The following is a 24,886-nucleotide window of genomic DNA, read 5'->3' on the forward strand; positions in this document are numbered from 1 at the left end:
TTTTAATGAGAAGACCCTTTATTAAAGACGAATTTCGAAATGTACTGCACATCGTATACACAATATTTATTTACAGAGGCGTAAATCGCACAACAAAAAGGTATGATATACCAAATATAATTGAGATTTTGTGTATGTACAAAGAATATCAAAGTTAGAATTGCGTAAGTAATATTTTCCCGTGTATTTTCTGATTACAGTTATAGAATAGACAATTAACAATTAACATATTCAGTAAAATAATGTCGTAACCCAATAATACTAAAATGAAAATAGCAATGCGTTCAGTCGGCGTACAGTGAAGCAAACCATATTAACTATTTCTCGATTTTTTGGAAGTCTAGCCATTGAAAACTTTTGATTTCTTTATAATAATTCCGCATGTTTTAGGTATTAAATCACTTACAAAATGTTGGAATCAATCACAAGACGGGTATCACTGATTCGCTAACTTGAACGGCAGCGCACATCAGGAATATTTCGGAAATAAATTGTACGATACGTTCACATCCGAAGATTTCACAAATTGAGACAGAGCAATATATTTGCCTACAAATTCATTTACACAGTTAAAAAACATAATTCTGTTTTTTTTTTTGCTTAAAATTATCACGAGATTAAGGAAACTCTTGTTCAGTTTATGTCTTGAGGAAACATTTTGGACGGTAAGGCGCTGCTGCAGTGCAAGGCAGTTTAGTCTGTTATTTGGGTTTATTTCGGTATAATATGACATTATCGGACCATACGTATGGTTCTGTAACTACCTTTGGCTAATATCGGTTATCATTGTATCGAAGCAAATGTTCAATGTATGCTAATTTCTTCGGATTCACTTGACATAGTTTATCGTGCACTTCCACCGGTAAATCCCACAACACCTGACTATTATCAGCCTTAGCGTAAAATATTTGACCACTGGTTTCCGGGTCCGTACTCAAGTGGACTCTCCAGTCATCTACAAGTATAGAGTCTTCGAGATCCAGTCCACAGGAACACTTCTGACGACCACTGACTTCCATTCTGGTCAGTCTACTTTTCAGTTCTTCGATCGAGCTAAATGTTCCACGATTTGCTTCGCAGTAATCCGGAAGAGGTTCACGTGGCGGTTGTGAACCATCGCCTAGCATTTCAATGTATCCCTGTCCCAGCCTGCCTCCACTGCTGGAACTCTGCAGTGACGATCGCCGCGATGGATGGTCCCCTGGTATCGGTGGCGGAGATTGCGTGCTTGTCAGCGAAGCGGATCTTTGCTGGCGAGAGCGGCGAACTCTTGCTGGCTGTAAACTCTGGACGTCGAATGCGGGAGACGTTAGAGATGTATATGACGGGTCTATTTTTTCTTCCGTCTTATTAATTGGGTACAGCAGGCGAAGATCGTGCACATGCTGACCGGGGATGTGGTTGTTCTGAAAGTACTCTAAAAGTTGGCCCATGCTCCTGAACTTCATGTCTTTACTGACGTAATACCAAGGCGAAGTTGGTCTCTCGTTATCAACAAATATGTTGAAATGAAACATCTGCCGGTTACGGTATCTGTAACAATTACAAACATTGTAATTTAGTACCATGTACATACAGTATAAACGTAACTTCATGTAATGCCTAAAATAGGCCACCAAATGACATTTGAGATTACTAGTATTAAGATATTATTATACTAAAGACATACTGCCAACTACATTTACTTGCAAGTGTAAACGTGTCTAAAACATGGAAAACCCATGAATAACAGAACAAGACTAACACAACCACTTCGTTCATTATATTTGGCAATGATATAGGACCGACAATTGAACTTTGAACTTCTGAATATGTGTGTCGCATAGATTAGGCCTCTCTTAATTGCTTGACCTATAGTATACAGTGACACTCATTTTTCCGCTCACCAGGGGGTCAAAACTCATTGTTCATTCCATCATAAACTGACCAAGATCCCACCCAGTGCCATATGGATAAATGGAGTATATAGAGCAAGCGGGATTGATGTTTTACCGGGTAAATTTCTCAAATAAAAAAACATTCAAAAAATGCTTACATTACTGAGATGGTATAGCAGTTATTTTTGCTCATACTGTCTCTTATCAGGTAGGAAAATGGTGTATCTAAATGTTCCTTCATTATCATTTCTACCTGCAATAAAACACTGAATGTAAATTATCTTATAAATGTTATTTTCGATCTTTAATGACATTTCAATTATGATATGGTGATGATACAGCAGCTATGAGGAAAGCGTGGACAGTATTTGACTTGGATACACTATCATACAGTTTTTTCACTAAGATAAAATACTACAGGAAGGTATAAATGGCGAAAGCCGGGTTACCGCGAAAGCCGGGTTACCGCGAAAGATGCATTGAGCGTCCAAGGGAAGGGAATGTAGCGCATCCGTATACCTGTTTCTAATCTATTTTACTGTACACAATATAGGTGTGCTTACGAGGTATTATATATATGTTAAAATTGTATTATCTTCAAATTAATATCAGTAATATCGTCTACAGTGTTGATATATTTTGTATTTTCTTAGTAAACCACTTCAGATACGTGTTGTTTGAGTATTTTTTTCAATATTGGATACATGGAATAATTAATTATTTTAATGTAATGGTATAAATGGTTTATTACCTCTTTTACGTTCACTCTGCCATGGTAACAGGAGAGTGCTGAGGGATGATATCTTTCATTGACGTCTTCATCTAATTCCATTACGGGTGGTTGCCCTGGAACAGGTGGGGGTGGGTAAATTGGCATGTCATCTGCGTGCGTTTGTGGCACTCTTGGTTGTGTTCGAAACCCGATTGGTTTTGTTGGACACGATTTAGATCTTGAGACTTTCGTAGCACTACTAATTCGAGGAGGCGGGACCTCTGGAGGCGGGGTGTAAACGTTTGGGACTGATTGTGGAAGACTGGCGGAGTGATCTTTTGTCTTTCCATTACCTTGCCCTTTAGGATGAATCAGTAGTTTATGGGACACCAGCGAGTCAATTGTGCAATCCCAGTCAACATGTAGATCTTGGTTGATATCGTAGACAACCATCTCAGCGGGCCGTGCCCCCAAAGAACTCATCAAACTATGCAGTGAATATCGTACTGATGAACCGAGGCTCACGGCAACTGTGTGTTGTTTAATCCCCTCTAGACTAAACACCACGTCTACAGTAGGATTAGCCATATTTATCTGTTGACAAAAGTTGAAAAAACACATGGCAAGGGCTTGATAATTAGAAACTCTCGAGAGGGAGGAAAAGGTAAACACAACTGAAATGAGTCACGATTTTGAATCAAAACATGAAGTTACATAATGGGGAAAAAGGTTTCTGTCTCTATTTTCTCTACTATATCTGTAAAGCTTGATTGTCATCTATGTAAAAACAGTTGCATTATGTAAATAGTACAATCTATGTAAAATGTAACAACAGTAGCATTATGTAACTAGTACAATGTATGTACAATGTAACAACAGTTGCATTAGGTAACTAGTACAATCTATGTAAAATGTAACAACAATTTCTTTACTAGTACAATGTATGTACAATGTAACAACAGTTGCATTATGTAACCAGTACAATCTATGCTCAATGTAACAGTTGCATTATGTAACAAGTACAATCTATGTACAATGTAACAGCAGTTGCATTATGTAAATAGTACAATCTATGTACAATGTAACAACACTTGCACTATGTAAATAGTACAATCTATGTACAATGTAACAGTTGCATTATGTAACTAGTACAATCTATGTACAATGTAACAGCAGTTGCATTATGTAAATAGTACAATGTATGTGCAATGTAACAACAATTTCTTTACTAGTACAATGTATGTACAATGTAACAACAGTTGCATTATGTAACCAGTACAATCTATGCACAATGTAACAGTTGCATTATGTAACAAGTACAATCTATGTACAATGTAACAGCAGTTGCATTATGTAAATAGTACAATCTATGTACAATGTAACAACACTTGCACTATGTAAATAGTACAATCTATGTACAATGTAACAGTTGCATTATGTAACTAGTACAATATATGTACAATGTAACAACAGTTGCATTATGTAAATAGTACAATCTATGTGCAATGTAACAACAGTTACATTATGTAACTATTACAATGTATGTGCAATGTAACAACAGTTACATTATGTAACTATTACAATGTATGTACAATGTAACAACAGTTGCATTATGTAAACAGTACAATGTATGTACAATATAACAGTTGCATAATGTTACTAGTACAGTGTATGTACAGTGTAACAACAGTTGCATTATGTAACTAGTACAATCTATGTACAATGTAACAACAATTTCTTTACTAGCACAATGTATGTACAATGTAACAACAGTAGCATTATGTAACTAGTACAATGTATGTACAATGTAAAAACAGTTGCATTATGTAACCAGTACAATCTATGTACAATGTAACAGCAGTTGCATTATGTAAATAGTACAATTTATGTACAATGTAACAACAGTTGCATTATGTAACTAGTACAATCTATGTACAATGTAACAACAGTTGCATTATGTAACCAGTACAATCTATGTACAATGTAACAACAGTTGCATTATGTAAATAGTACAATCTATGTGCAATGTAACAACAGTTGCATTATGTAACCAGTACAATCTACGTACAATGTAACAACAGTTGCATAATGTTACTAGTACAATGTATGTACAGTGTAACAACAGTTGCATTATGTAACTAGTACAATCTATGTACAATGTAACAGCAGTTGCATTATGTAAATAGTAAATTTATGTAAAGTGTAACAAGTTACATTATGTAACTATTACAATGTATGTACAATGTAACAACAGTTGCATTATGTAAATAGTACAATGTATGTACAATGTAACAACAATTTCTTTACTAGCACAAGTATGTGCAATGTAACAACAGTAGCATTATGTAACTAGTACAATGTATGTGCAATGAAAAACAGTTGCATTATGTAAACAGTACAATGTATGTACAATGTAACAACAATTTCTTTACTAGCACAATGTATGTACAATGTAACAACAGTAGCATTATGTAACTAGTACAATGTATGTACAATGTAAAAACAGTTGCATTATGTAAACAGTACAATGTATGTACAATATAACAACAATTTCTTTACTAGCACAATGTATGTACAATGTAACAACAGTTGCATTATGTAACCAGTACAATCTATGTACAATGTAACAACAGTTGCATTATGTAACTAGTACAATGTATGTGCAATGAAAAACAGTTGCATTATGTAAACAGTACAATGTATGTACAATGTAACAACAATTTCTTTACTAGCACAATGTATGTACAATGTAACAACAGTTGCATTATGTAACCAGTACAATCTATGTACAATGTAACAACAGTTGCATTATGTAAATAGTACAATATATGTGCAATGTAACAACAGTTGCATTATGTAAATAGTACAATCTATGTACAATGTAACAACAGTTGCATTATGTAAATAGTACAACATATGTGCAATGTAACAACAGTAGCATTATGTAACTAGTACAATGTATGTGCAATGAAAAACAGTTGCATTATGTAAACAGTACAATGTATGTACAATGTAACAACAATTTCTTTACTAGCACAATGTATGTACAATGTAACAACAGTTGCATTATGTAACCAGTACAATCTATGTACAATGTAACAACAGTTGCATTATGTAAATAGTACAATATATGTGCAATGTAACAACAGTTGCATTATGTAACCAGTACAATCTACGTACAATGTAAAAACAGTTGCATGTTACTAGTACAATGTATGTACAGTGTAACAACAGTTGCATTATGTAACTAGTACAATCTATGTACAATGTAACAGCAGTTGCATTATGTAAATAGTAAATTTATGTAAAGTGTAACAAGTTACATTATGTAACTATTACAATGTATGTACAATGTAACAACAGTTGCATTATGTAAATAGTACAATCTATGTACAATGTAACAACAATTTCTTTACTAGCACAAAGTATGTGCAATGTAACAACAGTAGCATTATGTAACTAGTACAATGTATGTACAATGAAAAACAGTTGCATTATGTAAACAGTACAATGTATGTACAATGTAACAACAATTTCTTTACTAGCACAATGTATGTACAATGTAACAACAGTAGCATTATGTAACTAGTACAATGTATGTACAATGTAAAAACAGTTGCATTATGTAAATAGTACAATCTATGTGCAATGTAACAACACTTGCACTATGTAAATAGTACAATCTATGTACAATGTAACAGTTGCATTATGTAACTAGTACAATATATGTACAATGTAACAACAGTTGCATTATGTAAATAGTACAATCTATGTGCAATGTAACAACAGTTACATTATGTAACTATTACAATGTATGTGCAATGTAACAACAGTTACATTATGTAACTATTACAATGTATGTACAATGTAACAACAGTTGCATTATGTAAACAGTACAATGTATGTACAATATAACAGTTGCATAATGTTACTAGTACAGTGTATGTACAGTGTAACAACAGTTGCATTATGTAACTAGTACAATCTATGTACAATGTAACAACAATTTCTTTACTAGCACAATGTATGTACAATGTAACAACAGTAGCATTATGTAACTAGTACAATGTATGTACAATGTAAAAACAGTTGCATTATGTAACCAGTACAATCTATGTACAATGTAACAGCAGTTGCATTATGTAAATAGTACAATTTATGTACAATGTAACAACAGTTGCATTATGTAACTAGTACAATCTATGTACAATGTAACAACAGTTGCATTATGTAACCAGTACAATCTATGTACAATGTAACAACAGTTGCATTATGTAAATAGTACAATCTATGTGCAATGTAACAACAGTTGCATTATGTAACCAGTACAATCTACGTACAATGTAACAACAGTTGCATAATGTTACTAGTACAATGTATGTACAGTGTAACAACAGTTGCATTATGTAACTAGTACAATCTATGTACAATGTAACAGCAGTTGCATTATGTAAATAGTAAATTATGTAAAGTGTAACAAGTTACATTATGTAACTATTACAATGTATGTACAATGTAACAACAGTTGCATTATGTAAATAGTACAATGTATGTACAATGTAACAACAATTTCTTTACTAGCACAAGTATGTGCAATGTAACAACAGTAGCATTATGTAACTAGTACAATGTATGTGCAATGAAAAACAGTTGCATTATGTAAACAGTACAATGTATGTACAATGTAACAACAATTTCTTTACTAGCACAATGTATGTACAATGTAACAACAGTAGCATTATGTAACTAGTACAATGTATGTACAATGTAAAAACAGTTGCATTATGTAAACAGTACAATGTATGTACAATGTAACAACAGTTGCATTATGTAACCAGTACAATCTATGTACAATGTAACAACAGTTGCATTATGTAAATAGTACAATATATGTGCAATGTAACAACAGTTGCATTATGTAACCAGTACAATCTACGTACAATGTAAAAACAGTTGCATGTTACTAGTACAATGTATGTACAGTGTAACAACAGTTGCATTATGTAACTAGTACAATCTATGTACAATGTAACAGCAGTTGCATTATGTAAATAGTAAATTTATGTAAAGTGTAACAAGTTACATTATGTAACTATTACAATGTATGTACAATGTAACAACAGTTGCATTATGTAAATAGTACAATCTATGTACAATGTAACAACAATTTCTTTACTAGCACAATGTATGTGCAATGTAACAACAGTAGCATTATGTAACTAGTACAATGTATGTACAATGAAAAACAGTTGCATTATGTAAACAGTACAATGTATGTACAATGTAACAACAATTTCTTTACTAGCACAATGTATGTACAATGTAACAACAGTAGCATTATGTAAATAGTACAATGTATGTACAATGTAAAAACAGTTGCATTATGTAAACACTGCAATGTGTGTACAATATAACAACAGTTGCACTATGTAACTAGTATAATGTATGTACACTGTAAAAACAGTTGCATTATGTAACCAGTACAATCTATTACAATGTATGTACAATGTAACAACAGTTGCATTATGTAAATAGTACAATGTATGTACAATGTAACAACAATTGCTTTACTAGTACAATGTATGTACAATATAACAAGTTGCAAAATGTAACCAGCATAATGAATGTACAATGTAAAAACAGTTGCATTATGTAAACAGTACAATGTATGTACAATATAACAACAGTTGCATCATGTTACTAGTACAATGTATGTACAATGTAACAACAGTTGCATTATGTAAATAGTACAATGTATGTGCAATGTAACAATTTCTTTACTAGCACAACATATGTACAATATAACAACAGTTGCATTATGTAACTAGTATAATGTATGTACAATATAACAACAGTTGCACTATGTAACTGGTATAATGTATGTACAGTGTAACAACAGTTGCATTATGTAACCAGTACAATGTATGTACAATGTAACAACAATTGCTTTACTAGTACAATGTATGTATAATATAACAAGTTGCAAAATGTAACCAGCATAATGAATGTACAATGTAACAACAGTTGCATCATGTTACTAGTACAATGTATGTACAATGTAACAACAGTTGCGTTATGTAAATAGTACAATGTATGTGCAATGTAACAATTTCTTTACTAGCACAACATATGTACAATATAACAACAGTTGCATTATGTAACTAGTATAATGTATGTACAATATAACAACAGTTGCACTATGTAACTGGTATAATGTATGTACAGTGTAACAACAGTTGCATTATGTAACCAGTACAATCTATGCACAATGTAACAACAGTTGCATTATGTAAATAGTACAATCTATGTGCAATGTAACAACAGTTGCATTATGTAAATAGTACAATCTATGTACAATATAACAACAGTTGCACTATGTAACTGGTATAATGTATGTACAGTGTAACAGCAGTTGCATTATGTAACTAGTACAATCTATGCACAATGTAACAACAGTTGCATTATGTAAATAGTACAATCTATGTGCAATGTAACAACAGTTGCATTATGTAACCAGTACAATCTATGTACAATGTAACAACAGTTGCATTATGTAAATAGTGCAATGTATGTACAATGTAACAACCGTGGCATTATGTAAATAGTACAATGTATGTGCAATGTAACAACAATTGCATTATGTAAATAGTGCAATGTATGTACAATGTAACAACAATTTCTTTACAAGTACAATGTATGTGCAATATAACAACAGTTGCATTATGTAAATAGTACAATGTATGTGCAATGTAACAACCGTGGCATTATGTAAATAGTACAATGTATGTGCAATGTAACAACAATTGCATTATGTAAATAGTGCAATGTATGTACAATGTAACAACAATTTCTTTACTAGTACAATGTATGCACAATGTAACAACAGTTGCATTATGTAACCAGTACAATCTATGTACAATGTAACAACAGATGCATTATGTAAATAGTACAATGTATGTGCAATGTAACAACAGTTGCATTATGTAACTAGTACAATGTATGTGCAATGTAACAACAGTTGCATTATGTAAATAGTACAATCTATGTACAATGTAACAACAGTTGCATTATGTAACCAGTACAATCTATGTACAATGTAACAACAGATGCATTATGTAAATAGTACAATCTATGTACAATATAACAACAGTTGCATTATGTAAATAGTACAATCTATGTGCAATGTAACAACAGTTACATTATGTAACTATTACAATGTATGTGCAATGTAACAACAGGTGCATTATGTAAATAGTACAATGTATGTGCAATGTAACAACAGTTGCATTATGTAACTAGTACAATGTATGTGCAATGTAACAACAGTTGCATTATGTAAATAGTACAATCTATGTACAATGTAACAACAGTTGCATTATGTAACCAGTACAATCTATGTACAATGTAACAACAGATGCATTATGTAAATAGTACAATCTATGTACAATGTAACAACAGTTGCATTATGTAAATAGTACAATCTATGTGCAATGTAACAACAGTTACATTATGTAACTATTACAATGTATGTGCAATGTAACAACAGTTGCATTATGTAAATAGTACAATGTATGTGCAATGTAACAACAGTTGCATTATGTAAATAGTGCAATGTATGTACAATGTAACAACAATTTCTTTACTAGTACAATGTATGTACAATATAACAACAGTTGCATTATGTAAATAATACAATGTATGTGCAATGTAACAACAGGTGCATTATGTAAATAGTACAATGTATGTGCAATGTAACAACAGTTGCATTATGTAACCAGTACAATCTATGTACAATGTAACAACAGATGCATTATGTAAATAGTACAATCTATGTACAATGTATCAACAGTTGCATTATGTAAATAGTACAATATATGTGCAATGTAACAACAGTTACATTATGTAACTATTACAATGTATGTGAAATGTAACAACAGTTACATTATGTAACTATTACAATGTATGTACAATGTAACAACAGTTGCATTATGTAAATAGTACAATGTATGTACAATGTAACAACAGTTGCATTATGTAAATAGTACAATGTATGTGCAATGTAACAACCGTGGCATTATGTAAATAGTACAATGTATGTGCAATGTAACAACAATTGCATTATGTAAATAGTGCAATGTATGTACAATGTAACAACAATTTCTTTACAAGTACAATGTATGTGCAATATAACAACAGTTGCATTATGTAAATAGTACAATGTATGTGCAATGTAACAACCGTGGCATTATGTAAATAGTACAATGTATGTGCAATGTAACAACAATTGCATTATGTAAATAGTGCAATGTATGTACAATGTAACAACAATTTCTTTACAAGTACAATGTATGTGCAATATAACAACAGTTGCATTATGTAAATAGTACAATGTATGTGCAATGTAACAACCGTGGCATTATGTAAATAGTACAATGTATGTGCAATGTAACAACAATTGCATTATGTAAATAGTGTAATGTATGTACAATGTAACAACAATTTCTTTACTAGTACAATGTATGCACAATGTAACAACAGTTGCATTATGTAAATAGTACAATGTATGTGCAATGTAACAACTGTGGCATAATGTAAATAGTACAATGTATGTGCAATGTAACAACAATTGCATTATGTAAATAGTGCAATGTATGTACAATGTAACAACAATTTCTTTACAAGTACAATGTATGTGCAATATAACAACAGTTGCATTATGTAAATAGTACAATGTATGTGCAATGTAACAACAATTTCTTTACCAGTACAATGTATGTACAATATAACAACAGTTGCATTATGTAAATAGTACAATGTATGTGCAATGTAACAACAGTTGCATTATGTAAATAGTACAATGTATGTGCAATGTAACAACAATTTCTTTACTAGTACATGTATGTACAGTGTAACAACAGTTGCAAAATGTAACTATTACAATGTATGTGCAATGTAACAACAGTTGCATTATGCAAATAGTACAATGTATGTACAATGTAACAACAGTTGCATGATGTAAATAGTGTAATGTATGTACAATGTAACAACAATTTCTTTACTAGTACAATGTATGTACAATATAACAACAGTTGCATTATGTAAATAATACAATGTATGTGCAATGTAACAACAGGTGCATTATGTAAATAGTACAATGTATGTGCAATGTAACAACAGTTGCATTATGTAAATAGTACAATCTATGTACAATGTAACAACAGTTGCATTATGTAACCAGTACAATCTATGTACAATGTAACAACAGATGCATTATGTAAATAGTGCAATCTATGTACAATGTAACAACAGTTGCATTATGTAAATAGTACAATCTATGTGCAATGTAACAACAGTTACATTATGTAACTATTACAATGTATGTGCAATGTAACAACAGTTGCATTATGTAAATAGTACAATGTATGTGCAATGTAACAACAGTTGCATTATGTAAATAGTGCAATGTATGTACAATGTAACAACAATTTCTTTACTAGTACAATGTATGTACAATATAACAACAGTTGCATTATGTAAATAATACAATGTATGTGCAATGTAACAACAGGTGCATTATGTAAATAGTACAATGTATGTGCAATGTAACAACAGTTGCATTATGTAAATAGTACAATCTATGTACAATGTAACAACAGTTGCATTATGTAACCAGTACAATCTATGTACAATGTAACAACAGATGCATTATGTAAATAGTACAATCTATGTACAATGTAACAACAGTTGCATTATGTAAATAGTACAATTTATGTGCAATGTAACAACAGTTACATTATGTAACTATTACAATGTATGTGAAATGTAACAACAGTTACATTATGTAACTATTACGATGTATGTACAATGTAACAACAGTTGCATTATGTAACCAGTACAATCTATGTACAATGTAACAACAGATGCATTATGTAAATAGTACAATCTATGTACAATGTAACAACAGTTGCATTATGTAAATAGTACAATCTATGTGCAATGTAACAACAGTTACATTATGTAACTATTACAATGTATGTGAAATGTAACAACAGTTACATTATGTAACTATTACAATGTATGTACAATGTAACAACAGTTACATTATGTAAATAGTACAATGTATGTACAATGTAACAACAGTTGCATTATGTAACCAGTACAATCTATGCACAATGTAACAACAGTTGCATTATGTAAATGGTACAATGTATGTACAATGTAACAACAATTTCTTTACTAGTACAATGTATGTACAATATAACAACAGTTACATTATGTAACTATTACAATGTATGTACAATGTAACAACAGTTGCATTATGTAAATAGTACAATGTATGTACAATGTAACAACAGTTGCATTATGTAACCAGTACAATCTATGCACAAGGTAACAACAGTTGCATTATGTAAATAGTACAATGTATGTGCAATGTAACAATTTCTTTACTAGTACAATGTATGTACAATGTAACAACAGTTGAAAAATGTAAATAGTACAATGGATGTGCAATGTAACAACAGTTGCATTATGTAAATAGTACAATGTATGTGCAATGTAACAACAATTTCTTTACTAGTACAATGTATGTACAATGTAACAACAGTTGCATTATGTAAATAGTACAATGTATGTGCAATGTAACAGCAATTTCTTTACTAGTACAATGTATGTACAATTTAACAACAGTTGCAAAATGTAACTAGTACAATGTATGTACACTGTAACAACAGTTGCATTATGTAACCAGTACAATCTATGCACAATGTAACAAAAGTTGCATTATGTAACTAGTACAATGTATGTACAATATAACAGTAGCATTATGTAACCAGTACAATGTATGTACAATGTAACAACAGTTGCATTATGTAAATAGTACAATGTATGTGCAATGTAACAACAATTTCTTTACTAGTACAATGAATGTACAATGTAACAACAGTTGCAAAATGTAACTAGTATAATGTATGTACACTGTAACAACAGTTGCATTATGTAACTAGTATAATCTATGCACAATGCAACAAAAGTTGCATTATGTAACTAGTACAATGTATTTACAATATAACAACAGTAGCATTATGTAACCAGTACAATCTATGCACAATGTAACAACAGTTGCATTATGTAAATAGTACAATGTATGTGCAATGTAACAACAATTTCTTTACTAGTACAATGTATGTACAATGTAACAACAGTTGCATTATGTAAATAGTACAATGTATGTGCAATGTAACAGCAATTTCTTTACTAGTACAATGTATGTACAATTTAACAACAGTTGCAAAATGTAACTAATACAATGTATGTACACTGTAACAACAGTTGCATTATGTAACCAGTACAATCTATGCACAATGTAACAAAAGTTGCATTATGTAACTAGTACAATGTATGTACAATATAACAACAGTAGCATTATGTAACCAGTACAATGTATGTACACTGTAACAACAGTTGCATTATGTAACCAGTACAATCTATGCACAATGTAACAAAAGTTGCATTATGTAACTAGTACAATGTATGTACAATATAACAACAGTAGCATTATGTAACCAGTACAATGTATGTACACTGTAACAACAGTTGCATTATGTAACCAGTACAATCTATGCACAATGTAACAAAAGTTGCATTATGTAACTAGTACAATGTATGTACAATATAACAACAGTTGCATAATGTAAATAGTACAATCTATGCACAATGTAACAAAAGTTGCATTATGTAACTAGTATAATGTATGTACAATGTAACAACAGTTGCATTATGTAAATAGTACAATCTATGCACAATGTAACAACAGTTGCATTATGTAACTAGTACAATCTATGCACAATGTAACAACAGTTGCATTATGTAAATAGTACAATCTATGCACAATGTAACAACAGTTGCATTATGTAACTAGTATAATGTATGTACAACGTAACAGCATTTGCATTATGTAAATAGTACAATCTATGTACAATGTAACAACAGTTGCATTATGTAAATAGTACAACGTATGTACACTGTAACAACAGTTGCATTATGTAAATAGTACAATCTATGTACAATGCAACAACAGTTGCATTATGTAACCAGTACAATCTATGTACAATGTAACAACAGTTGCATTATGTAACTAGTACAATGTATGTACAATGTAACAACAGTTGCATTATGTAAATAGTACAATGTATATGCAATGTAACAGCAATTTCTTTACTAGTACAATGTATGTACAATATAACAACAGTAGCATTATGTAACCAGTACAATGTATGTACAATGTAACAACAGTTGCATTATGTAAATAGTACAATGTATGTGCAATGTAACAACAATTTCTTTACTAGTACAATGTATGTACAATGTAACAAAAGTTGCATTATGTAAATAGTACAATGTATGTGCAATGTAACAACAATTTCTTTACTAGTACAATGTATGTACAATTTAACAACAGTTGCAAAATGTAACTAATACAATGTATGTACACTGTAACAACAGTTGCATTATGTAACCAGTACAATCTATGCACAATGTAACAAAAGTTGCATTATGTAACTAGTACAATGTATGTACAATATAACAACAGTAGCATTATGTAACCAGTACAATGTATGTACACTGTAACAACAGTTGCATTATGTAACCAGTACAATCTATGCACAATGTAACAAAAGTTGCATTATGTAACTAGTACAATGTATGTACAATATAACAACAGTAGCATTATGTAACCAGTACAATGTATGTACACTGTAACAGTTGCATTATGTAACCAGTACAATCTATGCACAATGTAACAAAAGTTGCATTATGTAACTAGTACAATGTATGTACAATATAACAACAGTTGCATAATGTAACTAGTATAATGTATGTACAATGTAACAACAGTTGCATTATGTAAATAGTACAATCTATGCACAATGTAACAACAGTTGCATTATGTAAATAGTACAATCTATGTACAATGCAATAACAGTTGCATTATGTAAATAGTACAATGTATGTGCAATGTAACAACAATTTCTTTACTAGTACAATGTATGTACAATGTAACAACAGTTGCATTATGTAAATAGTACAATGTATGTGCAATGTAACAGCAATTTCTTTACTAGTACAATGTATGTACAATTTAACAACAGTTGCAAAATGTAACTAATACAATGTATGTACACTGTAACAACAGTTGCATTATGTAACCAGTACAATCTATGCACAATGTAACAAAAGTTGCATTATGTAACTAGTACAATGTATGTACAATATAACAACAGTAGCATTATGTAACCAGTACAATGTATGTACACTGTAACAACAGTTGCATTATGTAACCAGTACAATCTATGCACAATGTAACAAAAGTTGCATTATGTAACTAGTACAATGTATGTACAATATAACAACAGTAGCATTATGTAACCAGTACAATGTATGTACACTGTAACAACAGTTGCATTATGTAACCAGTACAATCTATGCACAATGTAACAAAAGTTGCATTATGTAACTAGTACAATGTATGTACAATATAACAACAGTTGCATAATGTAAATAGTACAATCTATGCACAATGTAACAAAAGTTGCATTATGTAACTAGTATAATGTATGTACAATGTAACAACAGTTGCATTATGTAAATAGTACAATCTATGCACAATGTAACAACAGTTGCATTATGTAACTAGTACAATCTATGCACAATGTAACAACAGTTGCATTATGTAAATAGTACAATCTATGCACAATGTAACAACAGTTGCATTATGTAACTAGTATAATGTATGTACAACGTAACAGCATTTGCATTATGTAAATAGTACAATCTATGTACAATGTAACAACAGTTGCATTATGTAAATAGTACAACGTATGTACACTGTAACAACAGTTGCATTATGTAAATAGTACAATCTATGTACAATGCAACAACAGTTGCATTATGTAACCAGTACAATCTATGTACAATGTAACAACAGTTGCATTATGTAACTAGTACAATGTATGTACAATGTAACAACAGTTGCATTATGTAAATAGTACAATGTATATGCAATGTAACAGCAATTTCTTTACTAGTACAATGTATGTACAATATAACAACAGTAGCATTATGTAACCAGTACAATGTATGTACAATGTAACAACAGTTGCATTATGTAAATAGTACAATGTATGTGCAATGTAACAACAATTTCTTTACTAGTACAATGTATGTACAATGTAACAAAAGTTGCATTATGTAAATAGTACAATGTATGTGCAATGTAACAACAATTTCTTTACTAGTACAATGTATGTACAATTTAACAACAGTTGCAAAATGTAACTAATACAATGTATGTACACTGTAACAACAGTTGCATTATGTAACCAGTACAATCTATGCACAATGTAACAAAAGTTGCATTATGTAACTAGTACAATGTATGTACAATATAACAACAGTAGCATTATGTAACCAGTACAATGTATGTACACTGTAACAACAGTTGCATTATGTAACCAGTACAATCTATGCACAATGTAACAAAAGTTGCATTATGTAACTAGTACAATGTATGTACAATATAACAACAGTAGCATTATGTAACCAGTACAATGTATGTACACTGTAACAGTTGCATTATGTAACCAGTACAATCTATGCACAATGTAACAAAAGTTGCATTATGTAACTAGTACAATGTATGTACAATATAACAACAGTTGCATAATGTAACTAGTATAATGTATGTACAATGTAACAACAGTTGCATTATGTAAATAGTACAATCTATGCACAATGTAACAACAGTTGCATTATGTAAATAGTACAATCTATGTACAATGCAATAACAGTTGCATTATGTAACCAGTACAATCTATGTACAATGTAACAACAGTTGCATTATGTAACTAGTACAATGTATGTACAATGTAACGACAGTTGCATTATGTAAATAGTACAATCTATGTACAATGTAACAACAGTTGCATTATGTAACCAGTACAATCTATGTACAATGTAACAACAGTTGCATTATGTAACTAGTACAATGTATGTACAATGTAACAACAGTTGCATTATGTAAATAGTACAATCTATGTACAATGTAACAGTTGCATTATGTAACCAGTACAATCTATGTACAATGTAACAACAGTTGCATTATGTAAATATTACAATCTATGTACAATGTAACAACAGTTGCATTATGAAACCAGTACAATCTATGTACAATGTAACAACAGTTGCATTAGGTAAATAGTACAATGTATGTACACTGCAACAACAGTTGCATTATGTAACTAGTATAATGTATGTACAATGTAACCACAGTTGCAAAAATGTGGCTTGCGTTGCGGGTACAAAGTTTACACTAGCTGCTTATAACTGTCTATACGTTTCTAGTACAAAGGTCATTGAAAACGTTCACCCGGGAAGTCATATATGATTACTAAGGGATAGAATGTCTGTGTCCATTGTTTTCCTTAAATGTAGTTTTCAGGTAGATTTGTTTAACTCGACTACGCTGTTGTATATTTTTCTTTTTATTTATATATCAGTTGTGTATGTGTTCATTACCTTGATGAAGGTAAAGGTATTTGAGTGAGTGTATGTGTGGGTGGGGAGAGTATTTGTCCTCATGTTGTAGATACGTGTAGTAAACCATATGTGGATTATATATGTATATACCACGCACTTATATTTAGGAATGATCATACAATTTATGTTATATTATTCTGTAATGGACACTGTTTTTATTACGCTACATGTAGTATTAATTGAGGGACACGTTAGCTGGTAATTTTAGATATGTTGCAATACTATAACCATTTAAAAACTTTCATGTTTTTTTTTTTTTATTCTATAAGGAACATTAAGACTATATAAGTACATGTACTGTTCTTTGATGAAAATTAATATTAACAGTTTTTTTTTTTATCAATATCAGACCAGAATTGTTCCAATTTAAATTTTAAGCAGTATTTTATGTGCAAAATGTTGGAATATAAATTTTATTCTCACTTTTTTCATGCAAAAAGGATTGAACATCGTTAATGTGTATCCATCCATCCGGTTATTATCTAGATTATGAATGGACAAGTGTGTAAGAGTTACGTTATGTTAGTTATTCTGTTTTTCCCATACTCTCTGTACGATGGATTGACCTCTGTGCGTGCACACCTTTAACTCGGACATACTCTGGCTTATCACATTCAAACTTCACACATACATCATACACCTTGGGATACATATGCACGCCCATTAGTTTCACGATCTGGTGTTACCGGGTCTCGGTTTAGCAAGCATGGATTTTGTTAAAACTAAATACATTGGACATAATGAGACCTCGATGTACGTTTTGCTTTTCAAAAGATCATTTAAAATGGTCGACTGGCTGTTCCGAGGACACGTCTTTGACTTGCTTGAGCAATCAAGTTCAAACTTTAAGGATACATCCTATATTATGTCACACATTTATTTGTTTGACGATAAGTTAGAGATTGCTGAGTGCCGGCCATTTTAATTATTAACTTCATCAAAATCAAGCATTTATGCAATTTCTGACCAAGATCTGAGTACTAGTTACATAATGTTCTTGTTACATTGTACTTAGATTGTACTAGTTACATAAGGCAACTGTTGTTACATTGTACATACCTTGTATTATTTACATAATTTACTTGTTACATTGTACATATATTGTACTAGTTACATAATGTAAGTTTTGTTACATTATAACTACATCGTATTAATTTCATAATGTACTTATTGTTACATTTACATATATCGTACTATTTACATAATGCAACTGTTGTTACATTTATTGTACTAGTTCTTTAATTTACCTACTGTTACATTGCACATACTTTGTACTTGTTACATTGTAAATACTTGTACTACTTATATTATGTACCTGTTATTACATAGTACTAGTTCCATAATGTGTCAATTGTTACGTTATGCATACATTGTACTAGTTATATAATGCGTGGGGGTGTTCCGTACATGACGCGTAAAGGGTTATACGGGTTATTCACAAGTGGGGTACATGAGGGTTGCAGGCCCGAGTCGAGTTCAAATATGTGAACCAAAGCACGACATGAGTACATTATCTGACTTACAATACGTTAGTGGTGGTGCGCGGGCATTATCTAGACAATGCAACATAAATACCTCATTGTATTAGAGTGTTGCATATATATACGTCGTGCGTGTTTATTCATAACGTTATTAATATGCCAAGTCCCTGACAGAGATAAGTAAATATGGAAGCCTGGTCTAACCTTTATAAACATTGACATGGGTGTTTAAATAACCCATGAAACAGTATACGTGCCACACTAGGGCGTTCAGGCCATGGCCCACTTGTCGGTCCAAGGGTGGGCTATGTCATATAAAATATCGTAGTCGAAATTTCTACTCACTTTAAGTAGACTCCAGGTAACGTCACATTTACTCTGTACACTGTTTGGTAAATAAATTACCTCGATGGTGCGCACAATCTATAAATATCGCATAAATATCCTTAAAGTTAAACGGAGAGTTACACAACGCGGAAGTCGGCTTTAATGGTGGTTGTGAGTGTGTCACGTGACAATGGTATTTGACATGCAAATAAGGTTTGCTTGGTCTGGTAAGGTTATGAGACTTGTTAGCAAGGCTGTTGTTTATTTCAGTACTGCCTTTTGAAAATTAACACTAGGATAATTGTGCTGAATTTAGGCATTGCTCAATTGGGACATATGAATATCATGTATATTATTGAGTATATATTGTAGAGTATTTGGGTATGTTCAATTTGCCAGTGAATCTTTTAATTTGTGAACGTAACTTATTAATTTGTAATTTTGCAGTTTCAACAAAGTCAATATGTGTAACTAAAATACTACCGGTAACGCCGGGGTGGAGCTAAATGCCTGCCTGTCGTGGTCATCAGTGCGTAAATTAATGATTGTTTCCCCAAAATATTTTTTTGCAGAATCAGTGTAAACAAAAACGCAATCGTAGAAATAGACGTGAATGAGTTTGAAAGCGAATATAGTTCTAGCAAGTCTTGTTTCTTCTCCGGTGAACGACATTGGTGACCTGGAGATCACTTGTACTATTCATAAACGTATATGCGAGGCAAAGCACCAACGTTTGGTGAAATCGCGGTCCGGTGAGCCCAATTCCTCATATTTCGACCCTCAAATTTCCCATATTACACAGTGTAGGATAGTATATTTATTTGACACGAAATTGCGGAGTTAATACATAATTTATGGTAAAACTAGTAGGTTCTCGATGAGCGGCTTTGGTAGTGAGTATCTTTCGCAATGAGTAGGGCTTTGTCGCAGTAACTGGTACATTCGTCGGAGTTGAGAATTAATGTTTTGTGTGTCATGAACAACTGGTGTTAATCTGGGAATACCATCCTTAAGAGCTGTTAAATTTGTCCTTATGTGTGCAGTTGCTTTGGCAGCAGTACTCAAATAAGACCATAGTGTCTTACTTCGACCAAAGACCATTTATAGAATGGGATTGTCTCATGCATTCTTGTTATACTGCTTAGTGACATACATACATGGTGTTACAGAAGGAGTGTTGAATAATGTTTATTTAAATTAATAATCCCACTACATTTTTTTCAATACAGATCATAGAATGAAAAAATGTATAACTTATTCACAGCAATGAAATAAATATACTAATAATATATTGCAATACAACAAATTAGAAGCAAAAAAATTCTGGTTTGTTTGCAATGTTCACAGCTATGCGCCTAGCGACACTTAATATATATAAAAAAAGTCTTGTCATGAGTAGAATTTCTTGCCATATGCCAAATCAGTCTGTAAAACTGCCAAATTGCATGATTATTTGTATACAATGTAAATTTATTGCAGAGAACTTTTAACAGGAAACCTGTCCCGAACTCTTCACGTCGACTTAGTTGGATAGTTATGACAGTATCAGCAAATACACATTTAGTTTTATATCACGTCAATGATGAATGAGTGGTCTGACACACATAGCATAATGTAATTTGAAATTCTTGAAATATGTTCCGTAATTGTCTTTTCTATAGTTGTTTAAACCTGCTTGATGAATTAGGTGAAACGTAATTACAGATAAACCGAAATGAAAATATAAAGTGCATGAAAATAAATGTGATAGATACTATAAGTTATAAATATATGTTAATACTATTATGAATAGAAATGCCATCTCAAACATTGTATGGTTAACTACATACAAATAGCATCAATGAGGGATACAGTAGTGGGTAATCCAATCTTGATAATTAAAAATGAAGTGGATGGCAAATATATAGATAGTTTATAATTGTTAACTTTTTTTTTTTTGAATTTAGCTATGTTCACCGACTCTTTGACTGGTGTTCCATAACAGCGCGCGCAGAGTCCATAGAAATACATGGTACAGTGGTGCGCGTCTTAGCAACCTGGATTTTGATTTATTAGATATTAGAGGTTAGATTTATTTATTAGAGGCGGTGAAATAAACATGGCGAAACAGGTCAAAACATTCGTATGCTAATTGAGGTCGCCATTTGCAATTGTTTTTTTGAATTTCTTCGGCGATAGCTACGTAAACTAGGACCAAAACAGCAAGATTCATTGGTCGGCAGTGACGACCACCAAAACGTAATTGAAGGCAAATAATCACGTGAAGCATAAAAACATAAATACGGGAACCATTGTTTTAACAATGGGGGTGGGGTGGAAATTACTCGTTTTTGAAGGTGTCATAATAAGCGAGGGTGAAAACCGTGTTTATGCTATTAAACAAATGGAGACCTTGATTTTACATTATGTACTTTAGTACAACGTCATATTTTGTTTCATTACCTAACGCTTTTAGGTTCATGTGCTGCAAGTTACAGAGCACATACCTAAGCGGTTGTCCCATCAGCAAATGATTTAGCCCAGGCATTGTTCGTGTTAAAATCGCGAAACTATCCGTTTTTTGCGCAATTTGGCAATTCCGAATTTCTAAACGAAGTACAGGACGACGCAGCTGAAATACTCAAAAACCAACACATAACAAAAATTATATCTCAAAGTCTAACTAGACCGGAAGTGAGAATATGTTACTACTCTAGATAATCAAACATATTTTAATTTAAGGTAGAAATAATTAACGAAGCACAAGCGCGTATACACTAGTGCAAAATCATGATAAACTCTGTCCTTGTCATATCATACATAACATCAACACAGCACAAATATGACTCATCTAATTCCTGAAGAAATTCCGCCATGGCCGGTCCCAAGCCCGGATTAGAAAGTAGGAGGGTTGGGGTTAGCAACCCCTTCCCGTAAAACCTTCTACGCCACAGAAACGAACTCCTGAAGATATCAAAAAGTACCCCCCGACCATTGCAAATGTTCGAAAGGACGGAGCCCTGCACTTCTGTTGATAACATTTGATGGAGAGAGAGAGGGGAAGAGAACACATGCTGCTTTTTTTTCTTGGAACACAAAGCTTGATTGTTTTACGCGCACAAGACCGGGAATGTCCAGCCACGTACCGGTTACACGTATGGCGTCAGTGTTAACATGAATATAAAAACATTGATGTAATATTGTAAAATACATGCAGTACTTATCAAGTCACAAATCATAATATCATTCCTTCACTCACTCACTGTAACCATCAATGGTGACTCCGGGTAGTCGTTTTTTTGCGCTCATGATTTATCAGTAATAAATCACCAAAGCAAGATTTATATGGGACCCAATTAGTCCCGAATATTATGACTATTATTGCTATAAATTGTCACAAAACCTTCGGTCAGTTCTTGGTAACTCACAACCAGTCTTGTGATTAGTTCTTGACAAATTCTGAACAGGCTACGCCTCCAACTGTGCCGTGTGTTCGGGACAACCGTTAATTCTTCATAAATGGAGTCGATTTGTGTAGTTTTCTTGATTTATTCTGCAGATATAGGTAAAATATGGGTGAAGGTTTGGCGAAATTTGAAAGAGCAACGAATATTCTTCAACCTGGTATTTTTTATAGAAATTTATTTTTCGTTCTGTTCTGTAAACCTTAGAAATGTAAACCATTTTTTGCTAACAAGAACTGTAATTATCACGATGTAACTGTTCCAAGTATGCTAATTTTCCTGGGTTGTGTTTCAACAATGCATCTCGAACGTACTCCGGAAGATCCCATGTAACTTGACTATTATCACTTTTGGCGAAATATTGTTGACCTTTTGTTTCCGGGTCTGTGCTTAGATGGACCATCCAATCATCCGTTAGGACGGAATCATCAAGATCCAGTCCACATGAACACTTTCGACGGCCCCTCATTTCAAAAACCGTCAGATTTCTCACCAACTGTTGTAATCTGCTCGTTGTTCCGTAATGTGCGACGGAATACTCTGGCGGGCCATCGCCATCGCGTCCACGCGTTGGAAGATATTTTTGATGTGAATCGACATTGTGTGATTTCGCGGGACATGGCAGCGATTGTCGGCGTGCTGAATGGTCATTCGGTAGAGGAGGGGGTGGTCTAGTGTTTAGTGAGTGTGCCCTTTGAGGCTCGTGTCGAGGTAATTTATGTGTCAAAGGTGTATACATGCACGACTCTTTCTTATTGACTGGATACAAGAGACGCAGGTCACGTATTTCCTGGCCGGGTACAGGATTACTCCGAAAGTATGTTAGTAGTTGGCTCATACTGCAAAACTCAAGATTTCTCGAGATGGAAAACCAACTTGATGATCCTCTCCTAGTAACATACACTTTGAAATGGTAAAGTGTGTTGGTCGGGTACCTGTAACATCAAATAAATAGGTTAGAATGTTTTATTTCGAACGTTCATAATTAACATTGAGAAAAACGAACAAAGGAAACACAATCAAAATAAAACTAAACAAATTGGACTGAAAGAATTGGAAAGTTTGATGAAATATTTATTGCAATTGAAGCTGTCTTTGCAGGTAACACGTTTCACACAAAAACTTATCACTAATGTGTATATAAACTTGTTTTAATATTAACAGAATAGCAAACTACGTTTTTGTATCTCATAGTTATAGTTTTATTGCCAGTGCCAGAAGTTGTGTGTCCGTATAAAGGTATCTTGAGGGTCGATATAAGTATCGTAGAAAGATATTGTGATGCAAACGAACAAATAAATAAGTAATAAATATAAAACAACATTAACAACTCGTTTACACAATGTTCAGACATTCTCACTATATTAGAAATGTCCAATTGACGCTATGTCGCTAGATAATGAGCTTAAATTCTGAATGCTGCTCGCTAAATTAATAATGTTACATATG

The 24,886-nt window shown here is 32.3% G+C and overlaps 1 protein-coding gene across 1 annotated transcript; it reads right to left on the reverse strand.

Moving 5' to 3' along the window:
- On the reverse strand, positions 1 to 20,161 carry LOC102806137 (uncharacterized). The gene is made up of 4 exons (XM_006820539.3): positions 20,013 to 20,161; positions 2,629 to 3,183; positions 2,036 to 2,130; positions 1 to 1,533 (listed from the first exon to the last, which is right to left on the reverse strand). The coding sequence occupies exons 2-4, from the start codon at positions 3,175 to 3,177 to the stop codon at positions 771 to 773; spliced, it is 1,407 nt and encodes a 468-aa protein (XP_006820602.1). The 5' UTR covers positions 3,178 to 3,183; positions 20,013 to 20,161; the 3' UTR covers positions 1 to 770.
- Positions 20,162 to 24,886: the final 4,725 nt, after the last annotated feature.

This window comes from Saccoglossus kowalevskii, chromosome 3 (assembly GCF_978046115.1).
Source record: "Saccoglossus kowalevskii chromosome 3, keSacKowa6.1, whole genome shotgun sequence".
Classification (NCBI taxonomy): Eukaryota; Metazoa; Hemichordata; class Enteropneusta; family Harrimaniidae; genus Saccoglossus; species Saccoglossus kowalevskii.

What these genes read in the sequence shown, in the direction of transcription:
- LOC102806137 (XM_006820539.3), bottom strand. Translation starts at nt 3,177, where the DNA reads ATGGCTAATCCTACTGTAGACGTGGTGTTTAGTCTAGAGGGGATTAAA. An exon ending in GCAGAGTGAACGTAAAAGAG is followed by an intron (nt 2,131 to 2,628) that starts GTAATAAACCAT and finishes GTTTTATTGCAG; the next exon opens with GTAGAAATGATAATGAAGGA. An exon ending in TGCTATACCATCTCAGTAAT is followed by an intron (nt 1,534 to 2,035) that starts GTAAGCATTTTT and finishes TAATTGTTACAG; the next exon opens with ATACCGTAACCGGCAGATGT.